The sequence below is a fragment of the Gavialis gangeticus genome, unplaced genomic scaffold (genome assembly GCF_001723915.1).
Source record: "Gavialis gangeticus isolate Ggan-Ray unplaced genomic scaffold, GavGan_comp1, whole genome shotgun sequence".
Taxonomy (NCBI): domain Eukaryota; kingdom Metazoa; phylum Chordata; order Crocodylia; family Gavialidae; genus Gavialis; species Gavialis gangeticus.
This window is the reverse complement of record NW_017728997.1, coordinates 38243639-38260879: the sequence shown is the minus strand read 5'-3', so window position 1 is coordinate 38260879 and position 17241 is coordinate 38243639. Positions and strand designations below refer to the sequence as shown.

At 44.1% G+C, this 17241-nt stretch overlaps 1 protein-coding gene and 1 long non-coding RNA gene across 2 annotated transcripts in view; one reads left to right on the top strand and one right to left on the bottom strand.

Annotated features, from left to right (window-relative positions):
* Window positions 1-6125, top strand: part of PPARG (peroxisome proliferator activated receptor gamma) — a 74952-nt gene extending 68827 nt beyond the window's left edge. The window contains exon 6 of the mRNA XM_019505083.1: window positions 5117-6125. Coding sequence (XP_019360628.1) covers window positions 5117-5364 — 248 coding nt within the window. The 3' untranslated portion in view covers window positions 5365-6125. The remainder of the gene's footprint in view (window positions 1-5116) is intronic.
* Window positions 6126-9109: 2984 nt separating this feature from the next.
* On the bottom strand, window positions 9110-10141 carry LOC109289148. Its single transcript, XR_002095311.1, has 2 exons — window positions 9451-10141; window positions 9110-9408 (listed from the first exon to the last, which is right to left on the bottom strand). It is a non-coding gene; the product is annotated as an uncharacterized LOC109289148 (long non-coding RNA).
* Window positions 10142-17241: the final 7100 nt, after the last annotated feature.

Below are 17241 nucleotides of genomic sequence, written 5' to 3'. Positions count from 1 at the left end.
TCATTTCTCACTTCAGCAGTTGCCACCTATTCCTCCTTGGCCTCCTGTCACCAAATATCTCCTCAGTGAAGTCTTTAAAAATGCCACTTCCAAAATTCTTCTGTCCTGTCACTCCTGTTATCGGTTCCCTTTGCTGGCTTCCTCTCACTCTGTTCTTTTTTTTTTCAGTTTCAAAGCTCCTATCCACAATTTGCTTTTCATTTATCTCTAATCCCACTCTCATTTTCTGCTCATGAAAGGCTCCCAGGTAATCTTCACCTTCATATTTCCCTCCCACTTTTGTGTCTTCTTCCACGGGGCCTGCTCTGCCTGGAGCATCTTGTGTTGGTGTCCTCCTTCCTATCAAATACCCTGTGAGGAGCCTGTCAAAGTCAGGACCTGAACTCTGACTGAATTTCAGTTGAATTTGGGTGTCTTCATTCCTTTACGCTCTTTGGAAAATGCTACCCTAAATGCAGACATTCTGAGTTTGTTTCAGGGACCCTGAAAGTCAGGTTTAAGAATCATATTTGCTTGTCTTGATGTGGATTTCAGTCTGAAAAACTCACCCTACAAATTCCCACCATTAAGAGAAACGGGAAATGGAGGATAATCTCAAAGGAAATAAAGGGTGAAGTCTTTGTGCTTGTTTGGCTTTTATATTATTGTACACTGAGTCATACTCTGTTAGTTCAGAGTTCATCTGCAGCCCACAGCGATGTTTAAAGCTATTGCATTCCAAAAGCCTTGAAATATTAAGAGTTGGGAGTTTTCTGAAGGATAGGTTGGATATCAGATGAATATTACACCACCTTTAACAGTCCCAGATAGTCTAAAAACCAGTCTCCGTAAGTTGTCCCAGTCCTCTAGATAGTTTAAAAAATATTTTGAAATTATTGTCAAAGCCCTCTAGAAAACCAGTAAGAAGGAATTGTTTGCTTACATATCGTTTTTCTGATTGCAGTTTTCTCACACTGCCAGATTTTGGGGCCATAAAAGTATAGTATTACAAATAGACTTGTATGCATTAGTGACCTCTGGCAACCCTGTGAGTGTTAATAACTAGCAACAGAGAGCTGCAATGGACCTCCAAGGCCATGGGGTCCCACGCTGTCTCAGGCAACTAGGTCATATAAATGCAGTCATAAAGTTTTGAAGTTCATCTCAAAAGCAGTTGGGTTGTGTGCCCTACATCCTATTGGAAGGCTGTTTCCAAACCTCACTCCTCTGACAGAGTGCCACTGCATTTGTTTCTGTGCCTTCTCAAAACATTGTCTTTTAGTGTGTTAGGACTGAATTTGCCTCTTCATGACACTGGTGGTTCATAGCCATCCTGTGATGGATTAATACACCTTAGTCTCTCCTTCTCTTGAGATTTCTACGGCGTGCATGACCTTCTAGTAGTATAAAATGTCACTCTATCTCAGTGATTCCAGGACTCAAGGTTGTCCAGTTCCTTTTGTGTGCTATTTCCATCTACCTTTGTATTGAAAATACCTCCCATATGTGTAGTGTTGGCAAATTTCATTTGCTTATTTAAATAAATCCAGACTTTAAATATAAAGAATATTTATGGATTAAGTTGGAGTCCCAGTTTCCTTTGCATTATGATTTTGGGATTGTAATCCTGCTATCCAATATAGAGATGTGAAAGCTAGAAATGAGCTTGAGCCAAAACCTCAAATCAAAATGCTCCTGAACTTTGAAACTCAGATTTTGCTCCATGTGTGTTGGCTGCATCATATTAACTATCTGTCTGAGAAGAGCTGGGAATAACACAAACGCTGCTCTTATTTAGGAGAGATCATTGTAAGAAATCTCTGTCTCCACCACCACCCAGAAACAAAGCAACTATTTTAAGTAATTGAATGCCAGTGATTTGATCTCAGAGTAGTGGAGCCCTGTCTTTTAGAGTGGTGGGCCAGGTGCTTGTAATTCAGTTGCACTGTGGGCTACCACTCTCCCTCCATACACATAGCCTGATAGGGGAGGTAAGGAGGAAGAGAAGTGTCTGTCTGTGTTAGAGGAAGAGGTTGGAGGGAAGTGGGGAGAGAGAGGAAGAGTTTACCTCTGGTTGTGGAGGGGGATCAGTGGCATGGGTGCAGGGAAGGTAAAGGGATGTGCCAGGTCAAGCTGTACACCACTGATCCCCTATGCTGCTGGTTGGATCCTATCACTTTGGGGGCTAGATCTGGTCCACAGACCATAGCTGAACACCCTTTCTTAAGAGTAGTACCTGCAGAACTGCTGATCTAGCCTTTGACTGTGGCCAGGCCTGATTCTTCAGTAGATTAACGCTCCTTTAGGTATATAGCTCTTGACAGTACAAAGGGATTCTTCTCTTCTAGTACAGAGCTGGTTTCAGGACACGACACTAACCATTCTCCATATCCTCAGCATAAGGAGTAGGTCAGAGGCAAAGAGGGTGCTTAGCCACAGCATGCTGGACAAAGAGCTGGTTTCTACTTCTCTGGGGACTGCGATCAGCCCTGTCAGATATTAAATTAGCCTGGCTACTACTGACAATGATAGCAGGCTAACACGTCCCAGCACATGGTGACTTGGAGTAACCTGGGCCCAATGCTTCATTCTTGCCTCATACACAGGGATTGAATAAAGTAGAGTCTGGGGTAAAGTGTCTGCAGTAAAGCCCAATTATTCTCCCTGCTAAAGCCGTGTCTCAGGTGCCACAGCTGTAGCTGCCCTGCAGACTTATTATACAAACATACTTTTCACAGTTCTACTTATCTTGGTTTCAGATTACACCCATGGAAGTGGTGCTTGATAAATAAAGCTAAAGTGTGAGAGAGCACCCTTTTTCCTGCAAATCTAGTGCTGAGCTAATGTTTACTCAGGATAACATTCCTCATCAACCACTGCCAGTATTGGCTAAGCCTCTTGTGACACATATCTTGCAGAGTAATTAACCAGCAATGAATACTGGGTACCAATCAGCCCCTTCTCCTCTCCAAACTAGAAAGATCTCCATACAGAAGTCATTGAGACAGGTTGTATGTGTTGTTTTTTATTGGGCAATGCGTGTGATTAATCTGGTTGCTGACCAGACAATTTTACTTACATTATTAACTTGTGCTGTATCCTATCCATATTCTGGATTCTGATTGTCAAGATGTCATAACCATTGTAAAGTGGGTTTATCTTGTTATAACCAAAGCATTAGCAAACCACTAGCTCTCATTGTCAAGTGCGAAGGCACTTGAAAACACTGTCCTTACGTTTCAGCTTCTATAGAATCAAGTCATATATGACTTGAAATTAGAAAAATAGCCAGGAATCATGTTAAATGACAATGGCTACTGCCTAAAAAGAACCACAGAGGGGGAAATTAACAGAGCAGGTGGTCCTATTAAAGAGTCTGTCAAATGGTTTCACATGAATCAAACAACCCAAGACTCTTTTTAAGTTGTATCAAGATACCTGTGTCTGAAAGCAACAATAAACTGGTATTCCCTAGCAGTAGAATGCCATTACTAAGTAAAACAAAATGTATTCCCACATGCATAAAGATAGGGAGAGGAACACCAGCATCAGTACTAAGACGTAGCACAGGGTTTGTTCTTTGTAGACCTGAAACAAATAAAGTGCCAAAGTGCCCTCTTCAGTCTGACTCTTTACACAGATTTAGCACTGCAAAGGGTTGTAAATATCCAGCACAGGATTCCTGTCATGGAGGAAATCTAAGGCAGTGACAGAAGTGGCATTTGTCATGCGATCAGCCTCTTGAAAGTGCTCTACAGCCATACCATGATGGAAGTGCATGGCTGCAGAGTGCTTTAAAAGTGCCCAATCATGCATTAAATTACCCCTCACCAAATGAGGGATCAGATAAAGGTGCCTCAAAGCCGAGCACCTTCATTAACTTCTGTCAGTCCCTACACACAAGCAGGGCTGGACTGATGCAACCCAGGCCTGCCCCCTTCGCTGTCTGCGGGGTGGAAGAGGGAGAAAGGAGGGGGAGGGAGCTGCAGGCTGGGGTTTGCCCAGCCTGAGCTGAAGTGGGGGCAGGTGTATTAGAGCCTTCAGCAGGGCTAGGGGAGACAAACTGCAGGCAGGCAGCTCCTTGGCTGGATTGGAGCTCAGTCCTGCACTTTTCCCTTCTCCCTGCCACTCCCCTTCTCCCCCCGACCCAACAGAGAATGTCTGTTGGGTCAGGGGGTCTGTCTAATTCATGGTGCTTTCTATGAAGCTCCATGAGTTAGACCAAGGAGTTGCATGTCTGTCAATGCCCCTACAGTCCAACCTCAGTGTAATGTATGGCCTGGGAATTGTTCACTTTAAAGGGTTAGTCAGTTTGCTGCATCATGATAGTGGAAAAATCAGTTTCTGCATTTGGGATCATTAAAATAGGGGTTGTTGTAAACTGTTCATTACCTTGAGGTTGTACTATATTTGCTCCCATGAACCTAAGAGAGACAGCCCCTGCACCAGCTGTACAAGCATCCTGAGGAGAAGATGTCACTGAAGCATCCTTCCTGCACTGCCATAATATCCACAAGATTCCTCTGGTGCTTGAGCTAGTGCAGCAAAGAATTGGGATTATAAACAAGTCAAGTATTAGCATAGCATAATTAATGCTAACAACTTTAAAACTAGCAAGGTAGAGGAATAGAGATCCTCTGATCCAAATTTTGCTTTCTATCAGGTTGTGTGTCTTCCATTGAAGTTATTTCTAACTTGGCAGCTTGCTTTTCAGAGCCCATGCAATTTTTAAACTGCTGTAGTCAAACCCATTTGCAATTTTTAAAAGGTATCAAACAGATTCATGTACCTATATTTTAATGATTCGTTGTTGGATGACCAATTAAGACTGTTATCCTTCAAAGCATCTTTCTTTCTTACTCTCCCATCATGGAGACACTTGAAATCCAGGATGGAATATACATTGCCATAGGCTGCATGTATACCTCTACATAAGCAACTTTGATGTGCTGTTTCTAAGACTGCTTTTTCCTTGTGAGTGCTCTAAAAAAAGGTCTTGTTGCGGAAAAAAAATTGCTGCATGGTTGTCAGCTGCTACTTTTAGAAGGCCAGCATGCTGGAGAAACCTTTAATAAACAAATTAGATTGAAATTTCTAATACAGTCAGTAACTCCCCGTCCTAACTTATTTTTTCTAGATCGTCCTGGTTTGTTGAATGTGAAACCCATTGAAGATATACAAGATAATTTGTTGCAAGCTTTGGAGCTCCAGTTAAAACTGAATCACCCAGAGTCATCACAGCTGTTTGCAAAGTTGCTACAGAAAATGACGGACCTCAGACAGATTGTAACAGAACATGTGCAGCTATTGCAAATAATAAAGAAAACGGAGACAGATATGAGTCTTCATCCACTCCTACAAGAAATCTACAAAGACTTGTATTAGTGACCCCAATCATTCTAATCCACTGACATAATGTACGTTCTTCAAATTGCACTATTTCTTTGAGAGACCATTACATATCTAAGAAATTACTGTGAAACAGCATTTTAAAAAGAGAGCTTTAGTATAGTAGATCTATTTTATGCATATTGTTTATAAAGATACATTTACAATATACTTTTAATATTAAAATGTCTATATCATGAAATTGTTGACAGTATTTTCAGACTTAATTTTTAACTATCTTATTTCTACAAGAAAATTGTTTGTCCAATATGATTAAAACATCAGTGAAGCTGGTTAAACATGCAGTTAAGTTTTCAACTTAAAATAAAAGTCTTTTTCCACAAACATTTCTTAAGGGAACATTTAAGATATCTGGTTCTGTATGATTGCAATCTAAAGTCAGCAACAACAGCAGTGATTGAACCGTAGGTTACTGCAGTGTTTTTACTTCAAACTTAAGTTAGGCTTGTTGGTCCTGATTACATTTGTGCCCATTTTAAAACCCCTTTATACTGCCAGAGCTGAGCAAAGAGGGTTAGTATGAATGTGAATCTGGCTCAGCCTTCATAAGTAAAACCAAAAGGGACAAAGTGAATTCAGGAAATTATGTACTGTTTATCATATTTAGGAAAAGGGAGCCTTTGCAATTAACTCATGCCAAGACGTTTCCACAGTATATGAGATACCTACCTCATCATTGAACAACATATTCATCCCAAAATGCCACCTTAAATAGAAACAAGGTGAATTTCATAAAACAAAAGCAGGACTTAGATTTGTTTGTACAATCATAAACCTGCAATGTAATCTCCTGCAGCATTATTTTGTATTCAGATGCTAGCATTTAGCATTGGGAAGAAAGAAACTTAGAAACGTTCACTGCTCATATGATTAGTCATGGTGTCACATGTCTTACCCCCATCATCTCATATAAGAATACCAGAAGGACTACATTTGGAGGTGATCCTGAATGAATCTAAGGGAAGCAGAAGTCACTTCCAACTTTTTCACTTGCCAATAGTAAGGAGCCCCAGCATCCCAGCATGCTCTCTGCCCCTTTCCTCTGCTCTCTAGCTGGTGCAGGGGCAGGGTGTGCCCAGATGCTGGCCTGCCATGGTCCCTGAGGCAAATTCCTCCCTCTGTCCCCTCTCCGCACTGGCAAACCCTGGGGACCGCAGCTCCATTTTGCCAGTCCCAGCCACACCTCCATGGCTTGCCTGCAGCCAGGCAGGGACAGACTCCCTCTGTCCCCTCTCTCCCTCGGACCCCCCACGGGTTTGGCTGCAGTCTCTGCGACTTGTGGGGGGTATTCATTTCACAGCATATCCTGGGGGGCAGGGGGGAGAGAGGCAAGCAAGACTTCTGTGTGCAGATCCAAGCCCTGCACTTGTGAGCCCAGGGCTAAGACCTGCAGGACCAAACTGAGAGGTAGAAAGTGTTGGCAAAGACCTGACAATCATCACACATGCTGGAGATGTAATTAAGGGAAATTTCAGACAGCTTCACCAAAGAATGCAGAGAGCTATATGCCTAAACAAAGCCTTTCTGAATGCCTGGCTGTAACTCTGCCCTCAGGATTAGTAAAACTAATTCTTGTCTTCCTGGTTTACATTTTAAATTAACCTAAGTTGTGTATGCTGTGTTTATTGGGCTGAATCTTAGCTTAGGCAAAGATTTTTGGTAGTTTCCTGTATGCTTTGCAAATTGCTATGTTCAATACATGATTGCTTCAGAGAGAGGACTTTTTCCCTAACCCCATTCCTCAGTCTGTCAGCAGCTCCTCCCCACCCCAGGCTGGTAATTAGCATCCTGTGTGTCCCGCTGGTGCCTGGCCACACCCCCTCCATTCAAGCAGGGAGGCATGAGAGCCTAGGAGGGTGTCTCTCTTCCCTCCCCTTTGGCAGCGGCTGGTAGGCACGCTCTAGCAGCCGCCAGCTTCTAGCTTGAGTCACTGCAGGCATGCATCTGCATTTCCTAGTTTAACAGAGAATGTCTGTCCAGTTATTAATCAGTTTAAGCTGTGCAGCTTAGATTAACCTGCAAAGAGTGAATCAATTCAGGCTTGGGCTTTTTGAATGGCTGTCCCTAGCCTAACAGTTTGGCTCAAGAAGGGTGGTATATTGGTGTAATTAAAGGCACTGACAGATGTGCATCCCTTGCTCTATCTCATGGTGCTTTACATAAACAGCTATGAGTTAGAGTGCCCCCCCCACAACCCAACAGACCTTTGGAGTCATGGGGGAGGGAGGGGAGGAATTGATCTTGGCTGCAGAAGCCCACAGAGCCTGCTGGCAGCAGAGGAATTGCCCCTCCCCCTCAGTCCTGCCCCCTCTCCCACCCAGCTCTGGTGCCGTCAGCAAGAAGGGAGGGGGAAGACAGGAGGGGGAGCAAGCTGCAGGCTGGGGTTTGTCTGGCCTGAGCTGGAGGGAGGAGGTGGGGGGCATGAAGCAGGGAGGCTCTAATCCACCCACCCTGCCCAGCTTGCAGCTTGCTCCACCTCCCTTCTCCCTTCCTGCAGACAACCCCAGGGTCAGGTGTGGGCTGCATCAGCCCAGCCCCGATCCCAGCAAAAATTAATCCTATGGAGCACAAGTTACCTAAGGTGCTCCAAAGTGAAGTGCCTTCATCTGATCCTTCACTTGATGAAGGTTAATTTGTTGCGTGATTGGCCACTTTTAAAGCACTCTGCAGCCATGCATGTGTGTCATGGCATGTCTGTAGAGCCCTTTCAAGGGGCCAGTCACATGAAAAATGTAACTTCTGTCTGTGCCCTAAGACTGAAGGCCGGAAGAAAGCGAGGAACCAAAAAAGCAACTGATGGAAAGATGTAAAGTAGAGAGTTGACTCCCCTGAGAATTCCTTATTGTATTGTTTTGTTTTTTATAAGTGACAAAGGTAATTACACCTAATGAATAGAGTTCAGAGGTGTTGTGTAAGTGGACTAGGGGTGTTCTTTGCCTATGAATTAAAAATCCAGGTTGAATCTTCAGTCAGTATGAATCTGCTCTGCTCCAGATCTGGCCTTAAAAAGTCTAAGCTGATGTAATTTACTCAATGAATGGCCTAGAAGAAGGCATCAGAGCAGTTCCAAATTCCTGGAATACACGGCCCAATCCTAAAAATATTTCTAAAGCTACTGGGTCTCTGACTTGTGTAAGCATTACACCCACTAGGAATTGTTTGCCAGTTTAGACTTCTGAATTGGGCTTTAAGGTTTAAAGCCCACAAATGGAGTTCCAGAATCAGTGTGGGCACAGCTTTGATGTCTGCTCATCTAGCAAGGAGATCACCCCAGACAGCTGAGATGTGACTGCCCTCCTGCAGACGGAATACTGCAAGATGGCAGTGGGTTTTGCAGTGATAGAGCTTGCACAGTTCATGCACAGAATCGTGCACAGTTCAAACGAGGCAGATGGTTGCTTGCAGGGTATCAAGTTATGATGGGGATTTATACATTGGCCAATTTGTGGTTGTTAAGATTCAAAAAGGCGTGTTCTATTTTTTTAGTAGTTTTCCATAAGATATTTGCTATTTGAAGTTTGCTGCCTATCAACAAAGTGGGGAAACCCCTATATAATCAAGGAGTTCATCCTCTCCTAAAAGATGTGGTATGAAATCTAGTTTAAATGGTTCCCTGCTATATATTTCCCACAATAATGATACGTAGCACAAATTATAAACTGAAACTGCATATTTTGCACAATCTACCCAACAGTGTCTTCATTAGTAGTTGGGTGAGTAGCACAGAATTAGTTCCTGTGAAAAGAATAACTGCAGAGCAAGTTCTTACAGATTTAAAACTAAAGCGCTTTCTGAAAAGGACAGTGGATGAAACTCAAAGAAAATTAAATTAAGGTCATGGCTTCATTACAGGAAAACATGTGTAACCAAAAAGCACATTTACTCAAATAGCTTAATTTTACTTGGTTACAGACATGCATGTTTAAGAAAAGTAGCAGTTTAGCAGTGGCACATTTTAAATAAATCAGTGCAATACAGTCACACAGTATCTAGATCGTTATAGTTATCTGCAGGGTTTTTCTCAAACAGTGGAACATGTTCATTTTTATGTGAATTACAAACCACAAAAAGGTTATGATTCTAAACAGTAACGTAATGGTCAGGAAGCCCCTCCTAAAATATTTTTTCTACAACTATAGGTCTTAAGGGGAAAATGTTCATTTAATGGACAATTGATATGTACTAATTTAGAACAAATGACTGTAGTGAAGATATAAAAGCGTTTTCTCAAAAATAACATTTTTCTCGTGAATTACATGAACAATTTTGGTCTAATTGTAAATATGTTTTGTTTCAATGGGATTTTATTTATTAAAAATAAGAAACTTGCTAATGGTAGTTTATAAATGGGTTGTGAAATTTTCAGAAACTCTGGAGCTTTGGTGAGGTGTCCCAAGCTGTATATCAACAACTTGTTTTTTTGATGTGGAGAGCTACCAAAAAATGTTGTAGCTAACACTTAAAAACACTCAGCAAGTATGTGTCTTCCTTTTCAAGGCATTTTTAACCATGTTTGAATGTTATGCTCCCCCATAGTCATCTGTCCACCATATTGTGGCATCTTCTAACACAATGTGGGAGAATGAGCTTCTGTTACTTTTCTATGCATCCTGAAAACATTAAATCGCTATTCTGTCTCCTAGTTTAAACTTGCCTTTCTTTTTTAGGGGAGAAAATATAAAACTGGACCATAAAATGGGGAGGCAGGCACTGCTCACATGAGTAAAAACCATAGGTAGATCCAGGATTTTGAAAAGGGGAGTGTTGGATCAGAGACTGGTGCTGTGGGGGTGGCTGTACCCTCTCACACCCCCCACCCAGCATCCCCCCCTTCACAGGCACACAGATCTTGTCACAGGAACAGCAGCCAGGGACATTTTAAAGTCCCTGAATCATGTGTGAACCACCCCCACCCCATTCAGCCTTCTCCTTCTCTATATCCTCAGCAGCGTTTTGCCCCCCCTGACATTCCCCCCATTGCCCTCTCTACTTACAGTTCTGGGCACAGGATGGAGAAGCCCACCTACCACCACCACCACTGTTCTGGCCACTCCTACCCCACTCCAGCCAGGGCTGCAAACACTGGCTGTGCAGAAAGCCAGGCTCAGTCAGAGACAGCAGTGGTGGTATGCAGGTTCCCCTTCCCTGAGCCTGCTCCTGGGCTGGTGGAGAACACCCAAAGGAACTGGGCGGGGAGAGGGACCCCATCTGCTACCACCATCATTGGCTGAGCCCAACTGGAGCAGGTCAGTAGTGGCTCTGGATTTTACTTCACCCAGGGTCAGCTGGGGAAAGCAACAGCAGTGAGCAAGAGGGGGAAAGGGGAGAGAAAAGGAGACGCTGCTGAGCATGCAAGGTAAGGGAGGGGATTCTTACCTGCTTTGGGGACATAAAAAGAGTTCCCTGCTGCTGCTCTAGGGTACCTCACTGCTGCTCCACCCCCCCACCCCCCCCGCAATCCACCCCTGCTAAAGATTATTTGCTTGAATTAGGTTTTCAAGAACTGATTCTCAATTTGTGTACATTCGATAGCTGTCTTTCCATGACGGTACCTACCTTCTCATCAAACATTAGATATGTGTCAGAAATTTATTTTAGAATTTTAAAGCTACCTTTATACTAAAAAAATGACCCTCCACTGATAATATTCATCACCAATAGTTTTCCTAGCAACCACTACTGTAAATAACCTAGATTGATAATGTAGATGGGACACAGGAAAACAGGGCTGGAAGGGATCTCACAGAGTCATCTAGTCCTGCCCCCTGCTCAAGGCAGGATCTTCCCTGACTAACCCATCCCAGCCAAGTGTCTGTCCAGCCTGCCTTGACAACTTCCAAGGATGGTGATTCCACAATTTCTCAAGGTGGCCTGTTTCTATGCTCAATCGCTCTCATAGTCAAGACATTCCTTCTAATTTCCATCCTAAATTTGCCCTGCAGCTTGAGGGTGTTTCTACTAGGCCTGTTCCCTACGACTGTAAGGAAAAATCTATCTCCATCCTCTCTATAATTACCCTGCACGTATTTGAAGATTGTTATCAATCCTACCACCCCCTCCCCCCACCTGCCCTACCCACCAGTCTTCTCAAGACTAAATAACTCTAGCTCTTTCAGTCTTTCCTCACAGGTCTTGTCTCCCTGATCATTTTTGTTGCTCTGGACTCTTTCCAAACTGTCCACATCCTTCTTGAAGCAAAGGGCCCAAAAGTGGGCACAGTGCTCCAGGCGAAACTTCAGCAGTGCTCAACACAGCAGAAGAATCACTTCCCTTATGCAATAATTTTATACAAGAATAAATAACAAGAATTTTTACCATTGTGTCAGAAAGCATGATTGAGATTACATTGATCATTGTTTCATAGCAGTGCTGAAAGCAAGTTTACTCTGCCTATGCAAATACCTAAATAACTTTCAGTAACACATGAAAGTGGTGGCCTTAGCATTGTTGGGGCCCTGGGTAAGAGAGTCATTTGGGGCCCCTTAAAGGCTTAATTTTGATGACCTATAAGTAAGTCGGACATTTTTTATTTCAATTTCACTTTGCCCTATCTGTGAATGAAAAGTATCTTAATGCAATGAAAGTATCTTAATACAATATTGATAATACAAATATTCAACATAATTAATTTTTATTTTTATAAAGTGTGGTGTGGTTGCCCAGTTTGCCATCCCCTAAGACCTGTACTGGGGGCTAGTAAGATGCCTGGTCCCAGAAACAGTTATTAGCATTGGATCTTTTTTGCACTGTAGGCAGTCCTAACTGAATTCTATCAAAAATGCATGCCCATAACTGACACCAGCTGCTTGTGTTACAAAGTTGTGGTTGTATCACAAGCCCAATCTTGTACATCTTACTGGACAAACCTGCCATTGACTTGGGTTAGCACCACCAGCTCAGGTTTTGTGGCAGTAAGAACTGTCATGACTTTAGATACATTTTATTGAAATTCGGTCCTTTGAATGACATCTTAAATTAGGGTAGTAGTAACTCTTTAATCATAAAGGATATCAAATCTCAACAAGAGATCACAATGTCCCTAAGGAAGAAAACAAAGCACAACAAGAAGCAAGCCTTCTAGCTCAACTACTCAATTGTGAGTCTTTCCAAATGGTTGGGACACAAAAAGTTTTTTGCATGGTACTAAACCCTGTCCCAACCCCACAGCCTGCAGCAAATGAAAACTAGCTGCATATTCACATCTCTGGCTGCAAGGACCTTGAGAAACAAGAGGAAACATGAATTCCTCTGCTATGTCCTGTCTTGCACCAGGCCACAACTATGTTCTCTACAAATCACAAGCCCTGGATTTTGTGCTGGAGGCAATAAGACTTTTCCCATGTTGTTGGTTTGGAGATTCTAGATATTAAACTGGGGAAGGCTCCAGGACTATTAAACTGGGGAAGGGTACAGGCAAAGCTGGTTCCCTGTCTTGAAGGCACAACTAAAATTCACCAAAAAAATCCCATATCAAAGAAAAGAAAAACAATCAAGACCAGTCAGGAAAGTTTTCCAAGACTTCAGCTGCAATTTGTTATATATGACACACATACATAACACGTATTTCAATTGCATTCTCTGATTAGAAGTAGTTACTAGTGATCTATGGCTGGAATAGCTCCAGATTAAAAAATGGTTCTACATAATACTGTTTTGCATATGCTATATTAGAAGCTGTCCTGAGACTGGTCCCACCCCTTCTATACTATGAAAGGGCTGAGGAGCAGGAGGGTTTGTGGGGAAGCCCAGCCCAATCCAGGACAGCTTATGAAGCAGGCATTACTTTAGTAGTCTGTCTGGTTGCTCATCAGCAGACATCCAGATTTTCTGTTTGCCACAGAAAAATGTGGACTTTCTCCTTAAAGGAGAAAACCATAGATGTTCTACTTTAAAGGAGAAAAACCCAGGAAACTGGGTTTCTTCTTCCAGGCTGGCAGAGTTCCAGCCTACAAGTGGCTGCTTGGGGCTGGGGTCAGTGGGAAACAGGGGGCAAAGGGTGCCGTGTGAATGTGCATACATGCACATATGCACACAGCAGCCAGGCAGTGTGGTGGAGAGCAACTCCCACAACTCCCTCCAGGTAAGTCTATGGGGGTGGGGTGGAGGGAGGCACATGTGATACAGCAGTGGGGTACACATGGTCCCACAGATTTCTACACCCAGCACAGGGTGCAAATGTACAGCTAGGACAGACCAGCTCCAGGCAGGAAATGGATCCGCAGCCCAATGAGTGGGACCTGGCATGGGAGGGAGCACCGTGCTGCCATGGCCTAGGTGAGATGCCCCCTGCCTGCCCAGCAGCAGTGGGGGAACACAACTTCACACTGCCACCTCACCGTACCTTGGAGGCCACGGTGGCATGGCCTTCCCTCCCACCCCAGGTTCCACTCACTGGGCCACAGAGGTGCCTCCTGCCTGGGGCTGCTCCTGCCTGTCTGCAGCCCTGCACCTCACACCCCACTGTACATGCAGAAATCTCAGGGGGCATGTGCTTCCCTTGCCCACCACTACATCACTTGCCTCCCTGCCTCCCCTGCCACATCCCCTGTGCCCACAAACCCCCTTCCCCACACACCCAACCCCTTCTTCACACACTGGGAGGCTGGGACCTAGGGGTGGGGGGGGCACCAGCAGGACAAGGGGGCTGTGGCTTGGGATTGAGGGGCAATGGCATGGGCAGGGCCAGGGCACTGGCATATCAGAGCTGCTCAGCGCCACTAAGCAGAGGGTGGGGGACAGCTGCAGCTGGACCCACATCCTAGTAAGTGAAGGGGCAGGGGGAGCTCTGATTTTCCATGATAAAAGAAACCAAAATCAAACACCAAAATATATAGGAACTTAGAATGTATTTTATTATAATGATTGAGGCAGTGGTAGGCTTCCAAATTGCTTTTAGACTGTAAATATACCAATAAAACAGTGTGTACCTATATATATAGTGGTGTTTCATTTTAAACACAGAAAAATGCAGATGTGAGGGGTTTTAATTAGAGTATTTGGGAAGTTTAAACAGGAAAACCAGGATCCCCATATCAACAGAAATAGTGATGAGCCTTGCATATCCAGTGATAGGCTCTGATAATTCATGGGCTGCATAAATGCAGAGTATTTATAATGATTCAGCCCAGACCAACATATACAGTATACAGAATAGATCCTTCAAAATCTGGTCTAAAACATACTTGTTTATCTGTATCTAAGGCACTGGAGTTCCTTACCAAGGTTAGGGGCCCATTGTGCATTGCAATGTATTGACACAGCAAGCAAAAATCCCAAATCAAGTCTAGTTTAAGACAAGACAGAATAAAGATGGGAGAAAAACAGAAAGGTGCAGTGATTTTCCAGGGTGACTTGATGGGTCGGTGGTATAGGCAGAAACAGTGCACAGGTCCCACAGTGAGGTTGCAGCTTATAGTTTCTTATTTTATAACAGCTTTCTTGCAGCTGATAAAACTATATGAATTTGAGCACATTAGATTACCCCAGTAGTCCTCAACCTTTCTGGCTGGTGGGTGGCATGGGCAGTGCCCTATTAGTCCCCAGGCCAGATCTGGCTGGTGGTCTTGATCTGGTTCCTTGGATGGTTGCATTTGGACCCCCATCTGGCTATGTAGGCAGGGGGCAGCACAGCCTGAACCTGGCCTTGCAGGGCAAAGGGGGCTTGACACACCCTCAACCCAGCCCTGCTCAGGGGAAGGAGGCTTGACATAGCTCCAACCTGGCCCCAATCCAGGTAAGAGAGGGGAGGGGGCATAGCTTGGCCCCCATCCAGCCCCATAATGGGGTAGAAGGTATAGCCCAGCCCTGATCCAGCCACTAGGGGAGGGGAGCATAGCCCAGCCCCAACCCTCTGAGCAGAACTTGAGGTTTGGGGATATGACAGTGGGGGAGGGGTGGTGGTATTAATTGCCACCACTCCCCTGCCGCCAAATTTCCTGACCAGTGGAGGGCCCCACAGGCAAAATACCATGACGCCACCAACCACATCTGGCCTGCAGGCCAGAGGTTGAGCACTCCAGGATTATCCAAAAGCATTCTGCAAACAAGCCTCGACCCTCGTCAGAGAATAGAGCATTACAACTAGTGCCTTCAGCTCAAAAATTTCTGTGTAAAACTGGTCTTCATACTGTGCTTGGTATAAAATCATTTGCCAAAAGCAAATGAATGAGGAATGTAGCCACAACTCTGAGCCTCCTCCTGAGCATAGAGGTGGTATTCTTGGAGTTCTCTCCTGCAGGCCTTGTTCAAGCCAGTGTCTTCAGGCCTCTGAGACTTATTTTCCATGTAAAAATAATTACCTTTATTAGGATCTTTTTAATGCAATGCATTAATGTGGAATTCACTGTCACAGAAGGTGGTGCAGGCAGATAGCATAGCCAGTTTTCAGAAAGGGACTGGTTAAATTCATTAATGATAGAGCTATTATTGGCTATTGAACAGATGGCTGGAGATGTTTTCTCTGAAATTTCTACCCCAAAAATGGTGGCAGTGTATTGAATGCAGGATAGATCACTCTAGAGAAATCCAGTTAAATGCTCTCCTTCAATAGCATCTATTTCTGCCCCTGACACTGTCAGAGACACACTCTGGGCTAGATGCACCATTGGTCTGACCCAGTATGGCACTTATGTTCTTATGTGCTTCTGATCAGAAACTACCAGCATCCATTTTCCTCCTGGAATGGGATAAACTTCTAACAGGGTGCATCTATATGTGAACTTTAAGCCGAGTTGACTAATTAGCTCCTCAGTAAAGCATCACTGTCTACTCATGCACCAGTACTAGAGCTCAGTAAGTTAATTAACTCACCATAAGATAGTAATGTCCCCAACAATACTATCTTATGGCAGATAGTAAGTAAGTAACTGTGCTGAAACACATGTGTAGACAGTGACAGGGGCTAACTGGGGCACACCTGCCACCTAGCCACACAGCTCTGCAGGTTCTGAACCCTCATGCCCCAGCCAACCCCTCTGCTACCTGACACTGCCACCTGGAGCCTGGGGCTGACCCCTGCCAGTGCCCCCTGCCAGCCCAGGGCTTCTCTGCCCTAGATCAAACTGCTGTGGTCCCAGGTGCAGCATCTACACATGCAGTTAACTCTGGTGTGAACTGCTCTGGAGTTTATTGCATTATGTTAATTTCATGTGTAGGTGCACTCACAGAGATGCTGCTAGATGAATATAGTCATCAGCTGGGTGTCTGCTAATGGGATTCCTGAGAGGGCATGAAGGCTGCTTGCTTCAGATGCTAATGAGAATAAACTTTGTGTAGAGTCACACACTCAATCTAAGGAGTCTTCTTTTAATCTTACTATATTGTAAGATCCCTCACTGTATTGGAAATGGGCAGCATTTTCATACCAGTGTTTCTTGGCCAAGGGGAGTATCCATTGCTCAATACATTAAATACAGTTACCCAACAAGGCTTTCAGTCCAGTGGAAACAAGAGAAAACTGTGCTCTCCAGAGGTAGGGGAGGGAAGGAGAAACAAGAGGCACCATTGGTTCTCACACTGGGAAGAGCTGGCAGTCCAGAAGAGGATCTTGTCCTGCTTGCTGCAATAATGATTAAAGCATTCTGTTGTGTCAGCATATCCTTGGTTTGTTAGTGCTAAATCTCAGCTGGCCGCATCCTGCCAGATTTTGCAAATGAAGCCTGCCAAGTCGTCTCTAAAAAATGTAGCTTTAAATATTATAAATGATGCTGCATTTTGCTGTGGAAATGTTTCCTGAAAAGGCTGTTCCAAAACATCCTCTATTATCTGTAGGGGGGAGGTAGAAGGGCCTGGAAGAGGGGGAGGGTGGAGAGGGGGCTACTTTTCACAGCCTTTTTTTTTTTTTGGAAGCAGGAG